At 39.2% G+C, this 19,192-nt stretch overlaps 1 protein-coding gene across 1 annotated transcript in view; it reads left to right on the top strand.

Annotated features, from left to right (window-relative positions):
* Positions 1 to 19,192, top strand: part of LOC107555981 (kinesin-like protein KIF21B) — a 104,770-nt gene that overhangs the window by 52,588 nt on the left and 32,990 nt on the right. The window contains exons 10-15 of the mRNA XM_016238946.1: positions 5,805 to 5,920; positions 11,204 to 11,488; positions 14,750 to 14,891; positions 15,983 to 16,130; positions 17,032 to 17,220; positions 17,459 to 17,658. Of these exons, the coding sequence (XP_016094432.1) occupies positions 5,805 to 5,920; positions 11,204 to 11,488; positions 14,750 to 14,891; positions 15,983 to 16,130; positions 17,032 to 17,220; positions 17,459 to 17,658 (1,080 nt within the window). The remainder of the gene's footprint in view (positions 1 to 5,804; positions 5,921 to 11,203; positions 11,489 to 14,749; positions 14,892 to 15,982; positions 16,131 to 17,031; positions 17,221 to 17,458; positions 17,659 to 19,192) is intronic.

Below are 19,192 nucleotides of genomic sequence, written 5' to 3'. Positions count from 1 at the left end.
AATGAGTTCACTTTACTCAAATAGCCTCCACAGTCACCAGATCTCAATCCAATAGAGCACCTTTGGGATGTGGTGGAATGGGAGATTTGCATCATGGATGTGCAGCCGACAAATATCTATCTATCTATCTATCTATCTATCTATCTATCTATTGCGACATTCAGATGGTAGGGTCAGAATTTGGCGTAAAGAATATGAAAGCATGGATCCATCCTGCCTTGTCTCAACGGTTCAGGCTGGTGGTGGTGGTGTAATGGTGTGGGGGATATTTTCTTGGCACACTTTGGGCCCCTTAGTACCAATTGAGCATAGTTTAAACGCCACAAGCCTACCTGAGTATTGTTGCTGACCATGTCCATCCTTTTATGACTACAGTGTATCCATCTTCTGATGGCTACTTCCAGCAGGATAATGCACCATGTCATAAAGCTCAAATCATCTCAGACTGGTTTCTTGAACATGACAATGAGTTCACTTTACTCAAATAGCCTCCACAGTCACCAGATCTCAATCCAATAGAGCACCTTTGGGATGTGGTGGAATGGGAGATTTGCATCATGGATGTGCAGCCGACAAATATCTATCTATCTATCTATCTATCTATCTATCTATCTATCTATCTATCTATCTATCTATCTATCTATCTATCTATCTATCTATCTATCTATCTATCTATCTATCTATCTAATGTGTGTGTGAGTGTTTTATATTATTTAGGCACTTATAGGCTGTAGTTTGACAGAATGTTCTAATTCAACATGCCATGGGAAGTCAATATTTTCTTACTCCTTAACAGTTCATCAGGCGCTTAAAGGGATAGTTCACCCAAAAATGAAAATTAGCCTGTTATTTACTCACCCTCGAGCCATCCTAGCTGTATTTGACTTTCTTCTTTCAGACGAATCCAATCAAAGTTATATTAAAAATTGTCCTGACACAATGTAGAATTTATATACATTTATACAGTGGGGCAAAAAAGTATTTAGTCAGCCACCAATTGTGCAAGTTCTCCCACTTAAAAAGCTGAGCGAGGCCTGTAATTTTCATCATAGGTATACCTCAACTATGAGAGACAAAATGAGAAAAAAAATCCAGAAAATCACATTGTAGGATTTTTTAAGAATTAATTGGTAAATTCCTCTGTAAAATAAGTATTTGGTCACCTACAAACAAGCAAGATTTCTGGCTCTCACAGACCTGTAACTTCTTCTTTAAGAGGCTCCTCTGTCCTCCACTCGTTACCTGTATTAATGGCATCTGTTTGAACCCGTTATCAGTATAAAAGACACCTGTCCACAACCTCAAACAGCCACACTCCAAACTCCACCATGGCCAAGACCAAAATTGTAGACCTCCACCAGGCTGGGAAGACTGAATCTGCAATAGGTAAACAGCTTGGTGTGAAGAAATCAACTGTGGGAGCAATTATTAGAAAATGGAAGACATACAAGACCACTGATAATCTCCCTCGATCTGGGGCTCCACGCAAGATCTCACCCCGTGGGGTCAAAATGATCCCAGAACCACACGGGGGGACCTGGTGAATGACCTGCAGAGAGCTGGGACCAAAGTAACAAAGGCTACCATCAGTAACACACTGCGCCGCCAGGACTCAAATCCTGCAGTGCCAGACGTGTCCCCCTGCTTAAGCCAGTACATGTCCAGGCCCGTCTGAAGTTTGCTAGAGAGCATTTGGATGATCCAGAAGAGCATTGGGAGAATGTCATATGGAAACCAAAAAACCAAAATAGAACTTTTTGGTAAAAACTCAACTTGTCGTGTTTGGAGGAGAAAGAATGCGGAGTTGCATCACCATACCTCCATACCTACTGTGAAGCATGGGGGTGGAAACATCATGCTTTGGGGCTGTTTATCTGCAAAGGGACCAGGATGACTGATCCGTGTAAACGAAAGAATGAATGGGGCCATGTATCGTGAGATTGAGTGAAAACCTCCTTCCATCAGCAAGGGCACTGAAGATGAAACGTGGCTGGGTCTTTCAGCATGACAATGATCCCAAACACACCGCCCGGGCAACGAAGGAGTGGCTTCGTAAGAAGCATTTCAAGGTCCTGGAGTGGCCTAGCCAGTCTCCAGATCTCAACCCCATAGAAAATCGTTGGAGGGAGTTGAAAATCTGTGTTGCCCAGCGACAGCCCCAAAACAATACTGCTCTAGAGGAGATCTGCATGAAGGAATGGGCCAAAATACCAGCAACAGTATGTGAAAACCTTGTGAAGACTTACAGAAAAAGTTTGACCTCTGTCATTGCCAACAAAAGGTATATAACAAAGTATTGAGATGAAATGTTGTTATTGACCAAATACTTATTTTCCACCATAACTTGCAAATAAATTCTTTAAAAATCCTACAATATGCACAATTGGTGGCTGACTAAAGACTTTTTTTCCCCACTGTATATACATACAGCGGTTAAAATAAGTATTGAACACATTGCCATTTTTCTCAGTAAATATATTTCTAAAGGTGCTGATGACAGGAAATTTCACCAGATGTTGGTAACAACCCAAGTAATCCATACATACAAAGAAAACAATACAAATAAGTTGGAATGACCCAGGGGAGAAGTATTGAACACGCTTACTTAAATCTAGTTAATACTTCGTACAAAAGCCTTTGTTGTTAATGACTGCTTCAAGACGCCTCCTGTTTGGAGAAACTAGTCGCATGCATTGCTCAGGTGTGATTTTGGCCTATTCTTCCACACAAACAGTCTTCAAATCTTGAAGGTTCCATGGCCTCTTCTATGAACTCTGATGTTTAGTTCTTTCCATAGATTTTCTATTGGATTCAAGTCAGGTGATTGGCTGGGCCATTCTAGCAGCTTTACTTTCTTTCTCTGAAACCAATTGAGAGTTTCCTTGGCTGTGTTTGGGATCATTGACTTGCTGAAATATCCACCCTTGTTTCATCTCCTTCATCAACATTTTTCCATTCATCCTTCCTTCAATTATATGAATTTTGCCAGTGCTACCCCATGATGTTTTGGGGTGATGTGCAGTGCCATTTGATCGCCAAACATGGTGTGCATTATGGCATCAAAGAGTGAAATTTGTCTCATCTGACCAGACTATATTCTCCCAGTATTTCACAGGCTTGTCTAAATGTTGTGCAGCAAACTTTAAAAGAGCTTCAACATGCTTTTTCTTCAGCAATAGAGCCTTGCATGGTGAGCATGCATACAGGCCACGGCGGTTGAGTGCATTACTTATTGTTTTCTTTGAAACAATTGTACCGGCTAATTCCAGGTCTTTCTGAAGCTCTTCACAAGTGATCCTTGGCTCTTGGACAACTCTTCTAATAATTATTTTCACTCCTCTGTCAGAAATCTTGCGAGGAGCACCTGGTCTTGGCCGGTTTATGGTGAAATTGTTCTTTCCACTTCCGGATTATGGCCCCAACAGTGTTCACTGGAACATTCAGAAGTATAGAAATCCTTCTGTAACCAATGCCATCAGTATGTTTTGCAACAACAAGGTTGCGAATGTCTTGAGAAAGCTCTTTGCTTTTACCCATGATAAAATGTTTCTTTTGTGACATGAGGGGTCATGAGACACCTTTTTATAGGCCATCAGTTGGGACTGAACCAACTAATATTAATTTCCACTGACTAGGGGCAGGATTGCTTTCTAATTACTGATAGATTTCTGCTGGTGTCTTGGCTTTCCATGCCTTCTTGCACCTCCCTTTCTTCATGTGTTTAATACTTTTCCCCCGTGTCATTCCACTTTATTACACGGAACTTAATTTCTGAACATATTTGTTTTGCTTTCTTTGTATGTATGGATTACTTGGATTGATACCGTCATCTGGTGAAAATTTCCTGTCAACCGCACCTTTAGAAATATATTTACTGAGAAAAATGGTGATGTTGAATACTTTTTTTTTTTTTTACCCGCTGTATATTTTATTATATTTTGTTTGCAAATATAAGTTTTTAGTAAGCAAATTAATAGTAAATACAAATGTGTTTATATTTCTAGTCAAATGCTGGCAATTTTCAAAATGCTAAAATATTAGATTGTTTAAATGGTTTTATTTTCAGTCAATATATGATTCCCATACTTTCATTTGTTGCTTCATAGGTTTGATGATTTGAGTATTATTATTATTATTATTAATAATAATAATAATAATAATAATATATTTAAACTATATTTGTTCAAATAAAATGTGGAAAATATTAAAATAGTTATAAATATAATAAATTATGAAAATAATAAACAAATAGATGTTTCCAAACTTGTTTATTTAGATCATGACTGTATTGACATTAAATGGTTAGTTCACCCAAAAATGAAAATTAGCCCATTATTTACTCACCCTCAAGCCATCCTAGGCATCTATGACTTCCTCCTTTCAGATGAGTCCAGTCGGAGTTATATTAAAAATCGACTTTGATCTTCCAAGCTGTTTAATGGCAGTCAGCGGCAGTGTTGCAGTTCATCAGTCCAAAAGAAGTTAAATAAACGCATCCATCCATAATAAAAAGTGTCTCACACGGCTCCGGGGGGTGAACAAAGGCCTCCTGTAGCGAATCGATGTGTTTTTGTAAGAAAAATATCCATATTCAAAACATAATAATCACTTTAATCTATCTTGCGCTAACAGTTGGAAGCAGCTCCAGGCGGATGAAGTAAGATGTTAGTGTTGCGCATGCGCCGGTGAGTCTTGTGAAAACCAACGTTTGTTTACAGGAGCAAAAGAAGCAAAGTTTCCTTACTTTAGCAAAGGAAAACCAGTCTCCTCTTGGTTTATATTGAAATCCTCCGACATTCTTCTTTACAAATCCTCGTTTTGTACTTCTAATTAGTGACCATTGTTTTGTTTTGATCTCTCTGCTGCGCTTCCGCGTGCATCACTTCTGAGCGGCGCATGAGCAACGCCGACATCCTACGTCATCCGCCCGGAGCTGCTTCCGTGTACGACAGTGAGCGCAAGCTAGATTAAATTGATTATTATGTTTTAAAAATGGTTATTTTTCTTACAAAAACATATCGATTCGCTACAGGAGGCCTTTGTTCACCCCTCGGAGCTCTGTGAGGCACTTTTTGTTATGGATGGATGCGCTTTATTTCACATCTTTTGGACTGATGCACTACAACACCCGCTGACTGCCATTAAACAGCTTGGAAGATCAAAGACAATTTTTAACATAACTCCCGACTGGATTCGTCTGAAAGAAGAAAGTCATATACACCTAGGATGCTTTGAGGGTGAGTAATTCATGAGCTAATTTTCATTTTTGGATAAACTAACTCTTCAAATTACCAGTCCCTTTAACCATGACACTCGAGAAAGCTCTCAGAACTAAGCCAACACCTCAACACCACAAAACTGACTTTGTCAGGGATTTTCAAAGTCCTAGACTTCATTATAATTGTAATAGTTTTTTTTTTTCAACTGAGTCAAGTTTATCCATGTTAACTAAGGTGTGAAATTTATGTTGCATTAGTTCTGCATCCTTCTACATTCATTACTGCACTCTCACTGTCTTGCTGGGTAAAGTTGTCCGAGTAGATGAAGGGAAGGAAAGGTAATTACATTGTGAGAGAGTTCTGAAGTAGAGCTAAAGACTGAAAGAGAGCCAAAAGAGCCATTGTTCGGAGAGCTCAGAGCCCAATAGAGCTCTATTGTTTTTAAAGCCTAGTTACACATTTGTAAGAGAGCCCATTTAAAAGCTTTTAATCTTAGATTGCAGCATGCGATGGAGCGTGACCGGGTCTCTCTCTCTCTCTCTCTCTCTCTCTCTGTGTGTGTGTGTGTGTGTGTGTGTTTGGCAGCTGGCCCTGGGTAATGTGATCAGTGCATTGGGAGATCAGAGTAAGAAGGCAGGCCATGTGCCTTACAGAGACTCCAAACTCACACGCCTGCTGCAGGACTCGCTGGGAGGAAACAGGTAAGGTCGGACACACACCCAAACGCACCAGAAGTGTCACATTCTTAGGAACCCTGTGTCAAATTAAAAGATGTTTTTGGAGCAGAGCTGCTGTGTCGAGTTGCACACACATGTTCTTGTATCATACTAGGTAACTCCCTTTGAGTTTTATTGTTCTTAAATTAAGCTAATTATAATTACTATAGATTAACCATACCCCTAATTTGTGACATTTTAGATATATAAAATATATTTACAGTAGTCCTGTTATGAAGCTATGAAGTTTTTCTGGTTGTAATGAAGATGGCTTTGTGGACCTCCCACTGACTTCTATTGTTTTTAAGAAACTGATCATTATAATTACTGTACCACACCTTTTACATGACACATTGTACACCTGTTATTGTTATATGTGAAATAAGACATTGTTCAGTTTCCTTATGTAGCTTTTAGTACACAAAAACAGCAAAACTTGACAAGCACATACACATTTTGTTATATTTTACATTTTATGTTAAATTAAGATAATTATAAATGCTACAGACCTACTTTACTACTTCTAAGCCCACCTCTATTATGACACTTTTATCAGAATCAGAATCAGAAGGGCTTCATTACCAAGTAAGTTTACACACACAAGGAATTTGACTTGACGACAGGAGCTTCCAGTGCAGAAGAAAGTACAGACGTACATAGGAATAACATAGTAGGGATGGAATATAACACTAATATAAGAAAAAACTGAATTAAATAATGTACTATATACAGAATAGAAGTATAGGAAAAACATTGTAATTGTTTAAATAAATATACAGATATGTTATAAGTGTGCAGTTTACCCAATTTTGGATTCTGTGTCAGTTGTGATGGACGATGTATAATTATGAAAGTTTAATTGCTCAGCCTGAATATAGCCTATGGGAAAAAAAACTGTTCTTGTGCCTGGCTGTTCTGGTGGTCAGTGCTCTGTAGAGTTCGAAGAGAGAGTGGGCTGGGTGTGAGGGGTACAAGGTGATTTTCTTAGCCCTTTTCCTCACTCTGGAGATGTAAAGATCTTGGAGACTGGGCAGAGGGGCACCGATAATCCTCTCAGCAGTCCTGACTGTCCGCTGTAGTCTCTTGATGTCTGATTTTGTAGCTGAACCAAACCAGGCAGTCATGGATCAACACTGGACAGACTCAATGATAGCAGAGTAGAACTGTTTCAGCAGCTCCTGTGGCAGGTTGAATTTCCTCAGCTGGTGAAGGAAGTACAACCTCTGCTGGGCCTTTTTATAATGGAATCGATGTGAGTGTCCCACTTCAGGTCCTGAGAGATAGTCAGTGCCCAGGAATCTGAATGACTCTACTGCAGCCACAGTGCTGTTCATGATGGTGAGTGGGAAGAGTGCTGGGGGGTTTCTCCTGAAGTCCACGATCATCACCACCGTTTTGAGCGTGTTGAGCTCCAGGTTATTTTGACCGCACCAGACAGCCAGCTCTTTTACCTCCTGTCTGTAAGCAGACTCGTCTCCATCCTTGATAAGGCCGATGACTGTAGTGTCGTCCGCAAACTTCAGGAGCTCGACAGAGGGGTCCTTTGAAGTGCAGTCATTCGTGTAGAGGGAGAAGAGCAGTGGGGAGAGAACACAACCCTGAGGGGCACCAGTGCTGATGGTGATAGTCCTGGATGTGAGTTTGCCCAGCCTCACAAGCTGCTGCCTGTCTGTCAGGGAGCTGGTGATCCACTGACAGATGGAGGTGGGCACAGAGAACTGTGTCAGTTTGTCTGCGAGAAGGTCATGCATGATGATATTGAAGGCCGAACTGAAGTCCACAAATAGGATCCTTGTGTAATTCCCAGTTTTGTCAAGGTGTTGCAGGATGTAATGCGAGTAGGGATGGAATATAACACTAATATAAGAAAAAACTGAATTAAATAATGTACTATATACAGAATAGAAGTATAGGAAAAACATTGTAATTGTTTAAATAAATATACAGATATGTTATAAGTGTGCAGTTTACCCAATTTTGGATTCTGTGTCAGTTGTGATGGACGATGTATAATTATGAAAGTTTAATTGCTCAGCCTGAATATAGCCTATGGGAAAAAAAACTGTTCTTGTGCCTGGCTGTTCTGGTGGTCAGTGCTCTGTAGAGTTCGAAGAGAGAGTGGGCTGGGTGTGAGGGGTACAAGGTGATTTTCTTAGCCCTTTTCCTCACTCTGGAGATGTAAAGATCTTGGAGACTGGGCAGAGGGGCACCGATAATCCTCTCAGCAGTCCTGACTGTCCGCTGTAGTCTCTTGATGTCTGATTTTGTAGCTGAACCAAACCAGGCAGTCATGGATCAACACTGGACAGACTCAATGATAGCAGAGTAGAACTGTTTCAGCAGCTCCTGTGGCAGGTTGAATTTCCTCAGCTGGTGAAGGAAGTACAACCTCTGCTGGGCCTTTTTATAATGGAATCGATGTGAGTGTCCCACTTCAGGTCCTGAGAGATAGTCAGTGCCCAGGAATCTGAATGACTCTACTGCAGCCACAGTGCTGTTCATGATGGTGAGTGGGAAGAGTGCTGGGGGGTTTCTCCTGAAGTCCACGATCATCACCACCGTTTTGAGCGTGTTGAGCTCCAGGTTATTTTGACCGCACCAGACAGCCAGCTCTTTTACCTCCTGTCTGTAAGCAGACTCGTCTCCATCCTTGATAAGGCCGATGACTGTAGTGTCGTCCGCAAACTTCAGGAGCTCGACAGAGGGGTCCTTTGAAGTGCAGTCATTCGTGTAGAGGGAGAAGAGCAGTGGGGAGAGAACACAACCCTGAGGGGCACCAGTGCTGATGGTGATAGTCCTGGATGTGAGTTTGCCCAGCCTCACAAGCTGCTGCCTGTCTGTCAGGGAGCTGGTGATCCACTGACAGATGGAGGTGGGCACAGAGAACTGTGTCAGTTTGTCTGCGAGAAGGTCATGCATGATGATATTGAAGGCCGAACTGAAGTCCACAAATAGGATCCTTGTGTAATTCCCAGTTTTGTCAAGGTGTTGCAGGATGTAATGCGGTCCCATGTTGACTGCATCGTCCACAGACCTGTTTGCTCCGTAGGCAAACTGAAGAGAATCCAGCAAGGGTCCAGTGATGTCCTTCAGGTAGGCCAGGACCAGTCGCTCAAATGACTTCATGACCACAGATGTGAGAGCAACAGGTCTGTAATCATTAGGTCCAGTGATTTAAAAAATTTTTTTTTTATTTTTTATTTTTTTGGGGACCGGAATGATGGTGGAGCGTTTGAAGCAGCAGGGAACTTCACTCAGCACCAGTGATTTGTTGAAGATCTGTGTGAAGATGGGGGCCAGTTGGTCAGCGCAGACTTTTAAACAGGCAGGTGAGACACCGTCTGGGCCTGAAGCTTTCTTAGATTTCTGCTTCCTGAAGACCCGATTCACATCCTCTACACAGACCTTAAGTGCAGGTTGAATGGTGGGAAAATGAGGGAGGGGGATTGCAGGGGGGGTAGGTGAATGTATGAGGTGCAGATCAGAGCGAATGGGGGGTGGTAGACTGGCCTTTTCAAATCGACAGTAAAACACATTCAGATCGTCAGCCAGTTGTGTGGCGGTGGTGTCTTGTACAAGGGGATGTTTTTGAGACCAGTCCATACTGACGCCGGATCGTTAGCTGAAAACTGTTTTCTCAGCTTTTCATGGTAGTTTTTTTTTTAGCCACTCTGATCTCCTTTGTTAGTCTGTTCCTGGCCTGGCTATACAAGATTTTATACCCACTTCTGTAAGCATCTTCTTTGGCATTACAAAGTTGTTTGAGTTTACGAGTAAACCTCGTTTTATCATTATTGAATGATAAGAATGTCCTGGTGGGGATGCACATATCCTCACAGAAACTGATATAAGAAGTTACAGTCTTCGTGAACTCATCCAAATCGGTGGCAGCAGCTTCAAAAACACTTCAATCAGTGAGGTCGAAACAGGCTTGTTTGTAAATCCCGCTCTGCTTAATTAGTCCATCTTTTAACAGTCCTTAATACAGGTTTAGCTGATTTCAGTTTCTACCTGTAGGTCGGTATAAGAAGAACCAAACGGTGATCAGAGAGCCCCAAAGCTGCTCGTGGGACAAAGTGATATGCATCCTTTATTGTGGATCATTTATTTATTGTTACTCTTATGCTTATTCACATGAAATAATGGAATTTTTTTTAATGACGTACTGCAGAATTTAAACAAGAAAGAGGCATGATTAATTAAGATCATTTAAAAATTTTTTTTATTTAATATCTTTATTTTTAAAAATTAATTTATAATAATTAATCTCAGTAAAGGTTAAACAGATCCAATTCGGAATTTACAAGTCAGGGGACATGATTAATTGAGATTTTATTTAAATGTATTTATTTATTATAATTATAATATATTATTAATTTGTATTTTTAAATAATTAATCTCAGAAAATTAACATTGAATTAACAGCCCTAATTATTTCAGAATGTACATACAAGTCAGGGGGTATAATTAATTGGGATTGTTTTAAAATAATTTATTTTAGATATTTATTTATTTTATAATTAAAAAAATGTTAATTTGTATTTTTAAATAATTAATCTCGGAAATTGAACATTAAATTGACAGCCCTAATTAATTCATAATGTACATACAAGTACAGGGGGCATGATTACTTAAGATTTTTAAATATTTTATTGATAGATAAATATCAATAAAATACTTTTTCCATTTTAATGTATTTTCAAATCATCAGTTTCAGTAAATTAACATTACATTGACAGCCCTAATTATTTAGTTCCCTGTATGATACTATATCTAGAAAGCTTTATCTTTTGTCATTGAGACTTTGTTTGTCTTTATCCTTTGTTTAGAGGTCTCAGATTATACATGCAAGTTCACACACTTGTAAACGTCACTGTGCACAGTGCAGTCATTGTGCCTTGAAGGTTAATGCATGCTAACAGTGCACTGCATCAATCTGCATGGAGGCACAGTGCTGGGTCACTCAGCCCACAGTGGACGGCACAGGCTGCCCATATATTCTTATGATGTGGGTTCACTTCAGACTCAGAGGGGGAGTTGATTAAATTAAACATGAGGGACTGCAGACAGAGGCGCTCCTTAAAGACATTCAATCCCAGTCGCATACACAAAAATATGCGGGCAGCATGTGCAGTCCATGAAAGCGTGTTTGTGTTTATCTGTCATCTGTTTGTGTTTTATCTTTCTGCCTTGTGTGTGTGTGTGTTTGTGAAAGACCCTTATGAATTCCTGGCCTCTTGCATTCTCATCTACTTTATATCTGTCTAGTCGGACCGTGATGATTGCCTGCGTGAGCCCCTCTGACCGTGACTTCATGGAGACCCTGAACACACTGAAGTACGCCAATCGGGCTCGCAACATCAAGAACAAAGTGATGGTGAACCAGGACAAAACCAGCCAGCAGATCAGCGCATTACGAGCAGAGATCGCACGTCTACAGATGGAGATCATGGAGTACAAAGCGGTAAGGAGAAGGACCTGGAGGGTCGTGGCATTCTGGGAAGAGTTAGTCTCCAGCAGGCGTCTTTTCCCACCATCAGAAACCCTGAAATGAACCGTTCAAATGGACAATCATTTACCCGCCCCCCCTTATAAAAAAAAAGTTCTTCTGTGGAATAAAAAGAGATGTTTTGTAGAATATCCAGGCTGTTCATTTAAAAAGAATGAAAGTGAATTGGTGACTGGGCTGTCGAGCTCCTAATATTACAAAAAAAAAGTACACAAGTATTCCATACTACTTGTGCACTAAATTCCAAGTGTTCTGAAGCCAAGTTTCCAAAACAGCCCGAAAAAAGTAATTATTCACTAAAAATCTCGCCCTCCACCAACACGATCTCTTGACAATTTTTAAAGCATCTTTATAAATATTTGTAAGAATTTGTTACACATTAGCCTGATAGTTGGGTTTAGTTGATGTTTTATCTTCAAATTTTACAAATTCGTATGAATTCGGTAGGTTTGTATGAATTAGTACAATCTCTTTTTGGACAATCTGCTCGCACATCTCGTGAGGAATGGTCTCACCTTCATGGTGACTTGTAACCTATCAATCATACAAATGCATATGATTCTACACAAACATGTATGATTTGTACGTAAAACGTCACTATGAATTCGTAGCTCCTTTTTTGCACATTCACTCACACACTCTCACACACTTCTTGAGTTTAGTTTTAGGGGTAGGGTTATGGGTTGACCTTTTATGGTGATATTTTATCCTACACATTTTGAGGGATGGGTTAGGTTCGGACCTTCATGGTGACTTTTTACCTATAAATCATACAAATTCATATGGTCTCTTTCGCACATTTTATACGATCTACTCACAACTTTTGAGGGTTAGGTTCAGAGGTGGGCCTTCATGGTGACGTTTTTTTCTACAATTCATACGAATTCATAGGATCATATTCAAAGACATTCGATTTGTAGGTAAAATTAACTAAATTAATTCGTCAAATTAATCACGAAAACGTCAGCACCTTTTTTGTATGATTTTGTATGATCCATTTGCACACCTCTTGAGGGACAGGTTAGGGTTGGACCTTAAAGGGGTCATATCTGACTCCACTGTGATGTGACCCCCTCTCTCTCTCTCGCTCGCGCGCGCACGCATACGCACCTCTCTCGCACGCACGCACGCACGCACACACACCGCTCTCTCTCTCTCAAATCAGCTTATAACACTCCAAAGAGAAAGGCAAACTTGAAATCGCATCATATGACCCCTTTAATGGTGACTTTTTACCCTTAAATCTTTCAAATTCATATAATCTTACGATATAATATAATGATATAATTGTGATACATATAATCGTATTTGTACGTAAAACATCATTATGAATTGGTTGCGAATTCTTATGATCTCTTTTGCACATTTTTGTAAAATTACTCAAACACCTCTTAAAAGGCAGGGTAGATGATTTGGTTCAAAACACTTTTTGTTATACTGGTTGAAAGTCTCTTCACATCTCGTGACTAAGTTAAGTGGTCTAAATGCATTTTATATCATCTGTGGAAGGTGTAGAATCATAAAATGTTCGTCCAATCAAATTCCGCGGTCCGATGACTACGATAGGCTGTCATTCCTGCCTGTAAACGTATGTATTTGCATACCTCGGCACACCCTGTTCACACAGAAATGATACATCATCAGCGCTTTCATTGCGCTCTGAGTGGGAATGGAAGGCATTATTATTGTAATATTATGCGCTTCGTACTGTAGTGTTTTCTCACCGGTGAATGAGACATGAGGTAATCTGACTCCACATTTGGGCTGCATTATGCAAATATTTCCACATAGTGAGGTAGATATGTGGGGGCATGTTAGAATGAGCCGTTTTAGGGGGGCGTGGCAGAGTCTTAACTTTGATAAAGAATATCTCTTTGGTTTTGAGACTTTAGTCTTTGCAACTTCAGGGATCTTATCTATGCACAATCAGCTTATAACACTCCAAAGAGAAAGGCAAACTTGAAATCGCATCATATGACCCCTTTAATGGTGACTTTTTACCCTTAAATCGTTCAAATTCATATAATCTTACGATATAATATAATGATATAATTGCGATACATATAATCGTATTTGTACGTAAAACATCATTATGAATTGGTTGCGAATTTTTATGATCTCTTTTGCACATTTTTGTAAAATTACTCAAACACCTCTTAAAAGGCAGGGTAGATGATTTGGTTCAAAACACTTTTTGTTATACTGGTTGAAAGTCTCTTCACATCTCGTGACTAAGTTAAGTGGTCTAAATGCATTTATATAATCTGTGGAAGGTGTAGAATCATAAAATGTTCGTCCAATCAAATTCCGCGGTCCGATGACTACGATAGGCTGTCATTCCTGCCTGTAAACGTATGTATTTGCATACCTCGGCACACCCTGTTCACACAGAAATGATACATCATCAGCGCGTTCATTCTGAGTATGGGTCACCATACTTGGCCACATGTCACTTCACTCACTTTTTTTTTTTTTTCATGTTGAGGGGAATTATACCATGATAATTACACATACTCCACGGAAGATAGATCCGAAAAGATTTTCACGCATGAAAATGTATTTGTGAACATTTTAGGGTCACATCTAAAATGAAGTGATATTGTCAGACTACAATATCCACAGCATATAGGAATTAATTAATGCTATTATATAAGAGACCCTGCTCTAGGACGTCTCAGGTGGTCTTGACACTTCATGTCTATGTCTGGCAATCTCTTCTGATGGTAGCAGAGGTCTTGTAACTTATTCCTCTGATTGTCTATTTGGAAGACTTTAATATGCTTGTCCGCTTCTGTTTTATGTTGCTGAGCCAATAAGAGGCTGTAAAATGTGCCAGAATTAGATTTATCTCTGTGTTTGTGCCAGTATGTCCTGACCGACTCAAACTAAGGACAGCAAGCTGGCACAGACACAAGTATCTCTCAGTAAATCGTCTGCTATAATGAATATGACTACAGGAACGTCCCGCTCTCAGATTGGCTCTAATGTAGCCGTGATGGGAGAGAGAGCATGGGTAATTTGTGAAGCCAACACTACAGAATTACTTCTGGAAGTCTCAGCTGACCTGCAAAGGCTAAAAAGCAGAAGACCCAGGATAAATCTCTGTCCCCGTGGTGCGATTACATGACTATTAAATGACGTTCACGTCCGATATTGGTGGAATTGTCGGAATTATTGCCCCGATCCCTTATTTTTTAGTGTTCAAACTACTGTGATGAATGTCCTATTGATTACATCAGTGCTTTGTTTATGCATGTATTTGTCTATAGGAACTTTAATAATAGATCAGCATTTTTTTTCTTCAGTCCGGAGAAAGAAAAAGGTTTGAAGAAGAGGGCCAAGCTTTATCCTCAGGAAAATGGAGAAAAGAGCGAGAATGGGCTGAGCAGGGAAAACCAAGAGCGAAGAGAAAATGGAGATGGAGACTCTGATAATGAACCTGAAGAGGTGAGAGAAAGGAGATGTATTCATTATGTTCTAACTGGGTCTGCTGTTTACAAAGATTTGAGATGGTTTTCAAAAAAAGTCGTAATATATTCTGTGGAAAAAATCTTCTGCATGGCAATGTTTTGAGAATGAAGCAGTAATAATGCAAGAATTATGTTTTACGGCAGTGTGAATAAATATGAGAATAAAGAAGTTGAATATTATATAAATGACACATTGCACAGTGATTTAATAAAAATAAAATTCTAAAATGACAAGAATTATGTCTTAGTTTTTAAGGCTTAAAAATGGAAAAGCGGAGTAATATTTTAATGTACGGAGATCTAATATGAGAAAAAATAATATTGCAATAACGTTTTTATTTTGTGTTTTATGAATATAAAGGCACAGGAAAAGTTGTAATATTTTGAGGGAAAAAATCCTCAAAGGAGTTTCAAGAATAAAATTTGATCAATAAAGCAGTATTTTATGAGAATAACGCTGTGCTGCAAGAATAATAATAAAAAAAGGTATTGCAAGAAGAATACATTTGTAGTATTGTGACTTAATATGAAAGAAAAGGTTATATGGTAGTGTTTTAATAAAATCATAAAATGACAGAAATAAGGTTGTAATATAACAGACATAATAAAACACTGCTAGATGCACTGCTGCTTTTTCTCAAAAATATTAAGTTGTAATCTTACATGAATAAAGCTTTAACATTTTGAGATAAAATGATTAGGCATAATATATATGATTTTTTTTTTTTACTTAAAGCCTTATGTATAATGCATTATAAAAGTAGTTTTGTCTAATAATGCTTTGAACAATCTCATGAATAATTGTAACCACAGTTAATACATTATAACGCTTATCAATTCATTGTTACACTATGCATTTTAAATTCGGTTATTATTATGATTTACGTCAAGATGTAATGTATTACAACGCACATTATGAATAATGTTACACCTTTTACAACTCTTTATAATGCATTATACATAAAGGCTTTAAGTAAAGTATTACCAAAAATTTTAAATGTTATATAATAATTTTTTGTGGTTCGTTGAGTACAAAAGACAATCTTAAGGTTTGATCTCTCTGTGCAGGATGGCATGTATCCTCTTCAGGAGGATGATCCCGGCGAGAGCGGCTGTGATGAGGAGGAGGAGGAGGAGGAAGAGGAGACCAGGGAGGAGGAAGAGTTCGACAGCGATGAGAGCCTGGTGGATTCCGACTCGGACTCAGACGAGAAAGGTGCATTCGGAGATGCGTTTATTAGGGCTGTCAAATTGGCCGAAAAACGAAATTTGAATTTTGTACTAAAATATTATCAATATTTGAATTTAAAAGGCATAATTTCTGTTAGGGGCAAAGCTTTTGGCTTCTCTCATAAGGCCACAAGAGGGCGCATCGAGCAAAATATTACTAATGCACATTTCTTCAAAGCAATAAAATAACACGAACAATCTTTTAAAAAAGTGCATAATGTTTAAAATAATGTTTCTATAATTAATTACGTTGCTTAAACAATTAGAAACAAAAAGCATCATGCATGTATGTATAGTTTAATACTAAGGACTGAAAACAAAAGAGCACTTTTTTCATTTAAAAACACGAGTTGGAGTGGGATGCAAAAAAACACCATAAAGTTGTGATGTTTTTTTTTTAAAAGTTGAACTTACATTAATTTTACATGGCTTTCTAAACATTCGGCTGTCTTTTGCGAGACGCGAGTGCAAGGGTGATAGATGTCCCTCTAGAAAATGCAATAAATATGTGTTCTGTGTGAATGGCTTGGTTTTAGTTTTGACGTAAACAACATCATCTCCGCATTGATGTTCTCTTTTTCTGCGATATTTTGAATGAGCAGTGCCGCCCGCATCCAGTGTGTTTAACTGGATAGGCTTAAAAAAGCATTAAAATGCAATGACACCTACATCGTCATCGCATCTTGTGTGCCACTGTTAACGCTGCCTGACGCACACCTAAAATTCGAATGCAACGCTTTTGCGTTCGAATGTGGATTTTTATTTTAAATTCGACAAATATTTCGAAATTCGAAATTTTCAAAAACAGCCCTAGTGTTTATTACAAACGTCCAGTCAGTCCCTTTCATTCACACTGACCTTGTAATCTGTGGTGCCTCATCTCTCAGTCAGCTTACAGGCCGATCTTGCGGACCTGACGTGTGAGATCGAGATCAAGCAGAGACTCATCGATGAGCTGGAGAACAGCCAGCGGCGGCTCCTGACGCTGAGGAGCCAGTATGAGGAGAAACTGATTCTGCTCCAGAACAAGATCAGAGACACACAGCTGGAGAGAGACCGCGTGCTGCACAACCTCAGTGAGCATCTGCCAGCTTCACATCTGTTTGTGGAGACATCGTTTCTGTTGTTTGTGATGCATTTCTGGTATTTCTCCAAGGCAAAAGGCCCCAAAAGTATATAAATGGGTGTTTTAAAGGGTCCGTTAAACCATCGGTGTTGTTCCAAACCCATAAGAAATTAGTGTCTTTGGAATGTAAACGATAATTTTAATAATCCCAGTAAACAATTCTTCCATAATTTTCTGTGTGATTTTAGTGTCCATGGAGAACTACACTGAGGAGAAAGCCAGTAAGATCAAATCCGAGTATGAGAAGCGTCTGAAGGAGATGAACCGAGACCTGCTGAAGCTGCAGGCTGCTCAGAAGGAGCACGCACGTCTGCTGAAGAACCAGGACCGCTACGAGAGAGAGCTCAAGAAACTGCAGTCTGAGGTGGCCGAGATGAAGAAAGCCAAGGTGAGCGCTGGAGCTTTATTTTTTAGAAATACACTGCCCCCTTGAGGCCATCAGAAGAAAAACAAAACATTTCATTGGTTTCATCAGCTGCAGAGATAATTGACTAATTGAGAATGAAGACATTTACAGTGTCAAACTTTTATTTTAAGAGTGTAATTAAAGTACCAAGTTTTCCCATGAGTGTAGTTTTTTTTTTTTCTTCCATGAAAGTAGATGATCCCTCAGGCATATAGTGTGTGTGTCCCAGTTTGCATGAAAGTTTGTATGCTGGTAGTGGAAAAATACTTGCTTTTTTGGTATTGGAAAAGTGGCTACACACACACACACAGACTAATGTTCAAAAGTTTGGGGCAGGGTTATTATGGTTAAGTAAAACTAAAACTTAAATTAAAAGTAACATCATGAAAAGTCATTATTTCTATAATAATAAAAAAAAATAACTAAAATATACAAACTCTTCTTTTATTTTATCTAGTTGCAACATTTTTCAGTTTAGTTTAACTTGATGTACTTAAAATAATTAAATTAAAATTGAAAATTAATCAACTATGTACACATACAGTGGTGTGAAAAAGTGTTGGCCCCCTTCCTGATTTCTTATTTTTTTGCATGTTTGTCACACTTTAATATTTAAGATCATCAAACAAATTTAAATATTAGTCAAAGATAACGCAAGTAAACACAACATGCAGTTTTTAAATGAAGGTTTTTATTATTAAGGGAAAACAAAATCCCAAACTACATGGCCCTGTGTGAAAAAGTGTTTGCCCCCTAAACCTAATAACTGGTTGGGCCACCCTTAGCAGCAACATCTGCAATCAAGCGTTTGCGATAACTTGCAATGAGTCTGTTACAGCGCTGTGGAGGAATTTTGGGCCACTCATCTATGCAGAATTGTTGTAATTCAGCCACATTGGAGGGTTTTCGAGCATGAACCACCTTTTTAAGGTCATGCCACAGCATCTCAATAGGATTCAGGTCAGGACTTTGACTAGGCCACTCCAAAGTCTTCATTTTGTTTTTCTTCAGCCATTCAGAGGTGGACTTGCTGGTGTGTTTTGGATCATTGTCCTGCTGCAGAACCCAAGTTCGCTTCAGCTTGAGGTCACGAACAGATGGCCGGACATTCTCCTTCAGGATTTTTTGGTAAACAGCAAAATTCATAGTTCCATTTATCACAGCAAGTCTTCCAGGTCCTGAAGCAGCAAAACAGCCCCAGACAATCACACTACCACCACCATATTTTACTGTTGGCATGATGTTCTTTTTCTGAAATGCAGTGTTACTTTTACGCCAGACGTAATGGGACACACACCTTCCAAAAAGTTCAACTTTTGTCTCGTCAGTCCACAGAGTATTTTCCCAAAAGTCTGGGGGATCATCAAGATGTTTTCTGGCAAAACTGAGACGAGCCTTTATGTCGGCCGGCCACTCCTGGGAAGGTTCTCCACTGTTCCATGTTTTTGCCATTTGTGAATAATGGCTCTCACTGTGGTTCGCTGGAGTCCCAAAGCTTTAGAAATGGCTTTATAAC

Source organism: Sinocyclocheilus grahami, unplaced genomic scaffold (genome assembly GCF_001515645.1).
Source record: "Sinocyclocheilus grahami isolate Dianchi unplaced genomic scaffold, SAMN03320097.WGS_v1.1 scaffold552.1, whole genome shotgun sequence".
Lineage (NCBI taxonomy): Eukaryota > Metazoa > Chordata > Actinopteri > Cypriniformes > Cyprinidae > Sinocyclocheilus > Sinocyclocheilus grahami.
The sequence above is the reverse complement of the archived record's forward strand: the minus strand, read 5'-3'. Positions and strand labels throughout refer to the sequence as shown.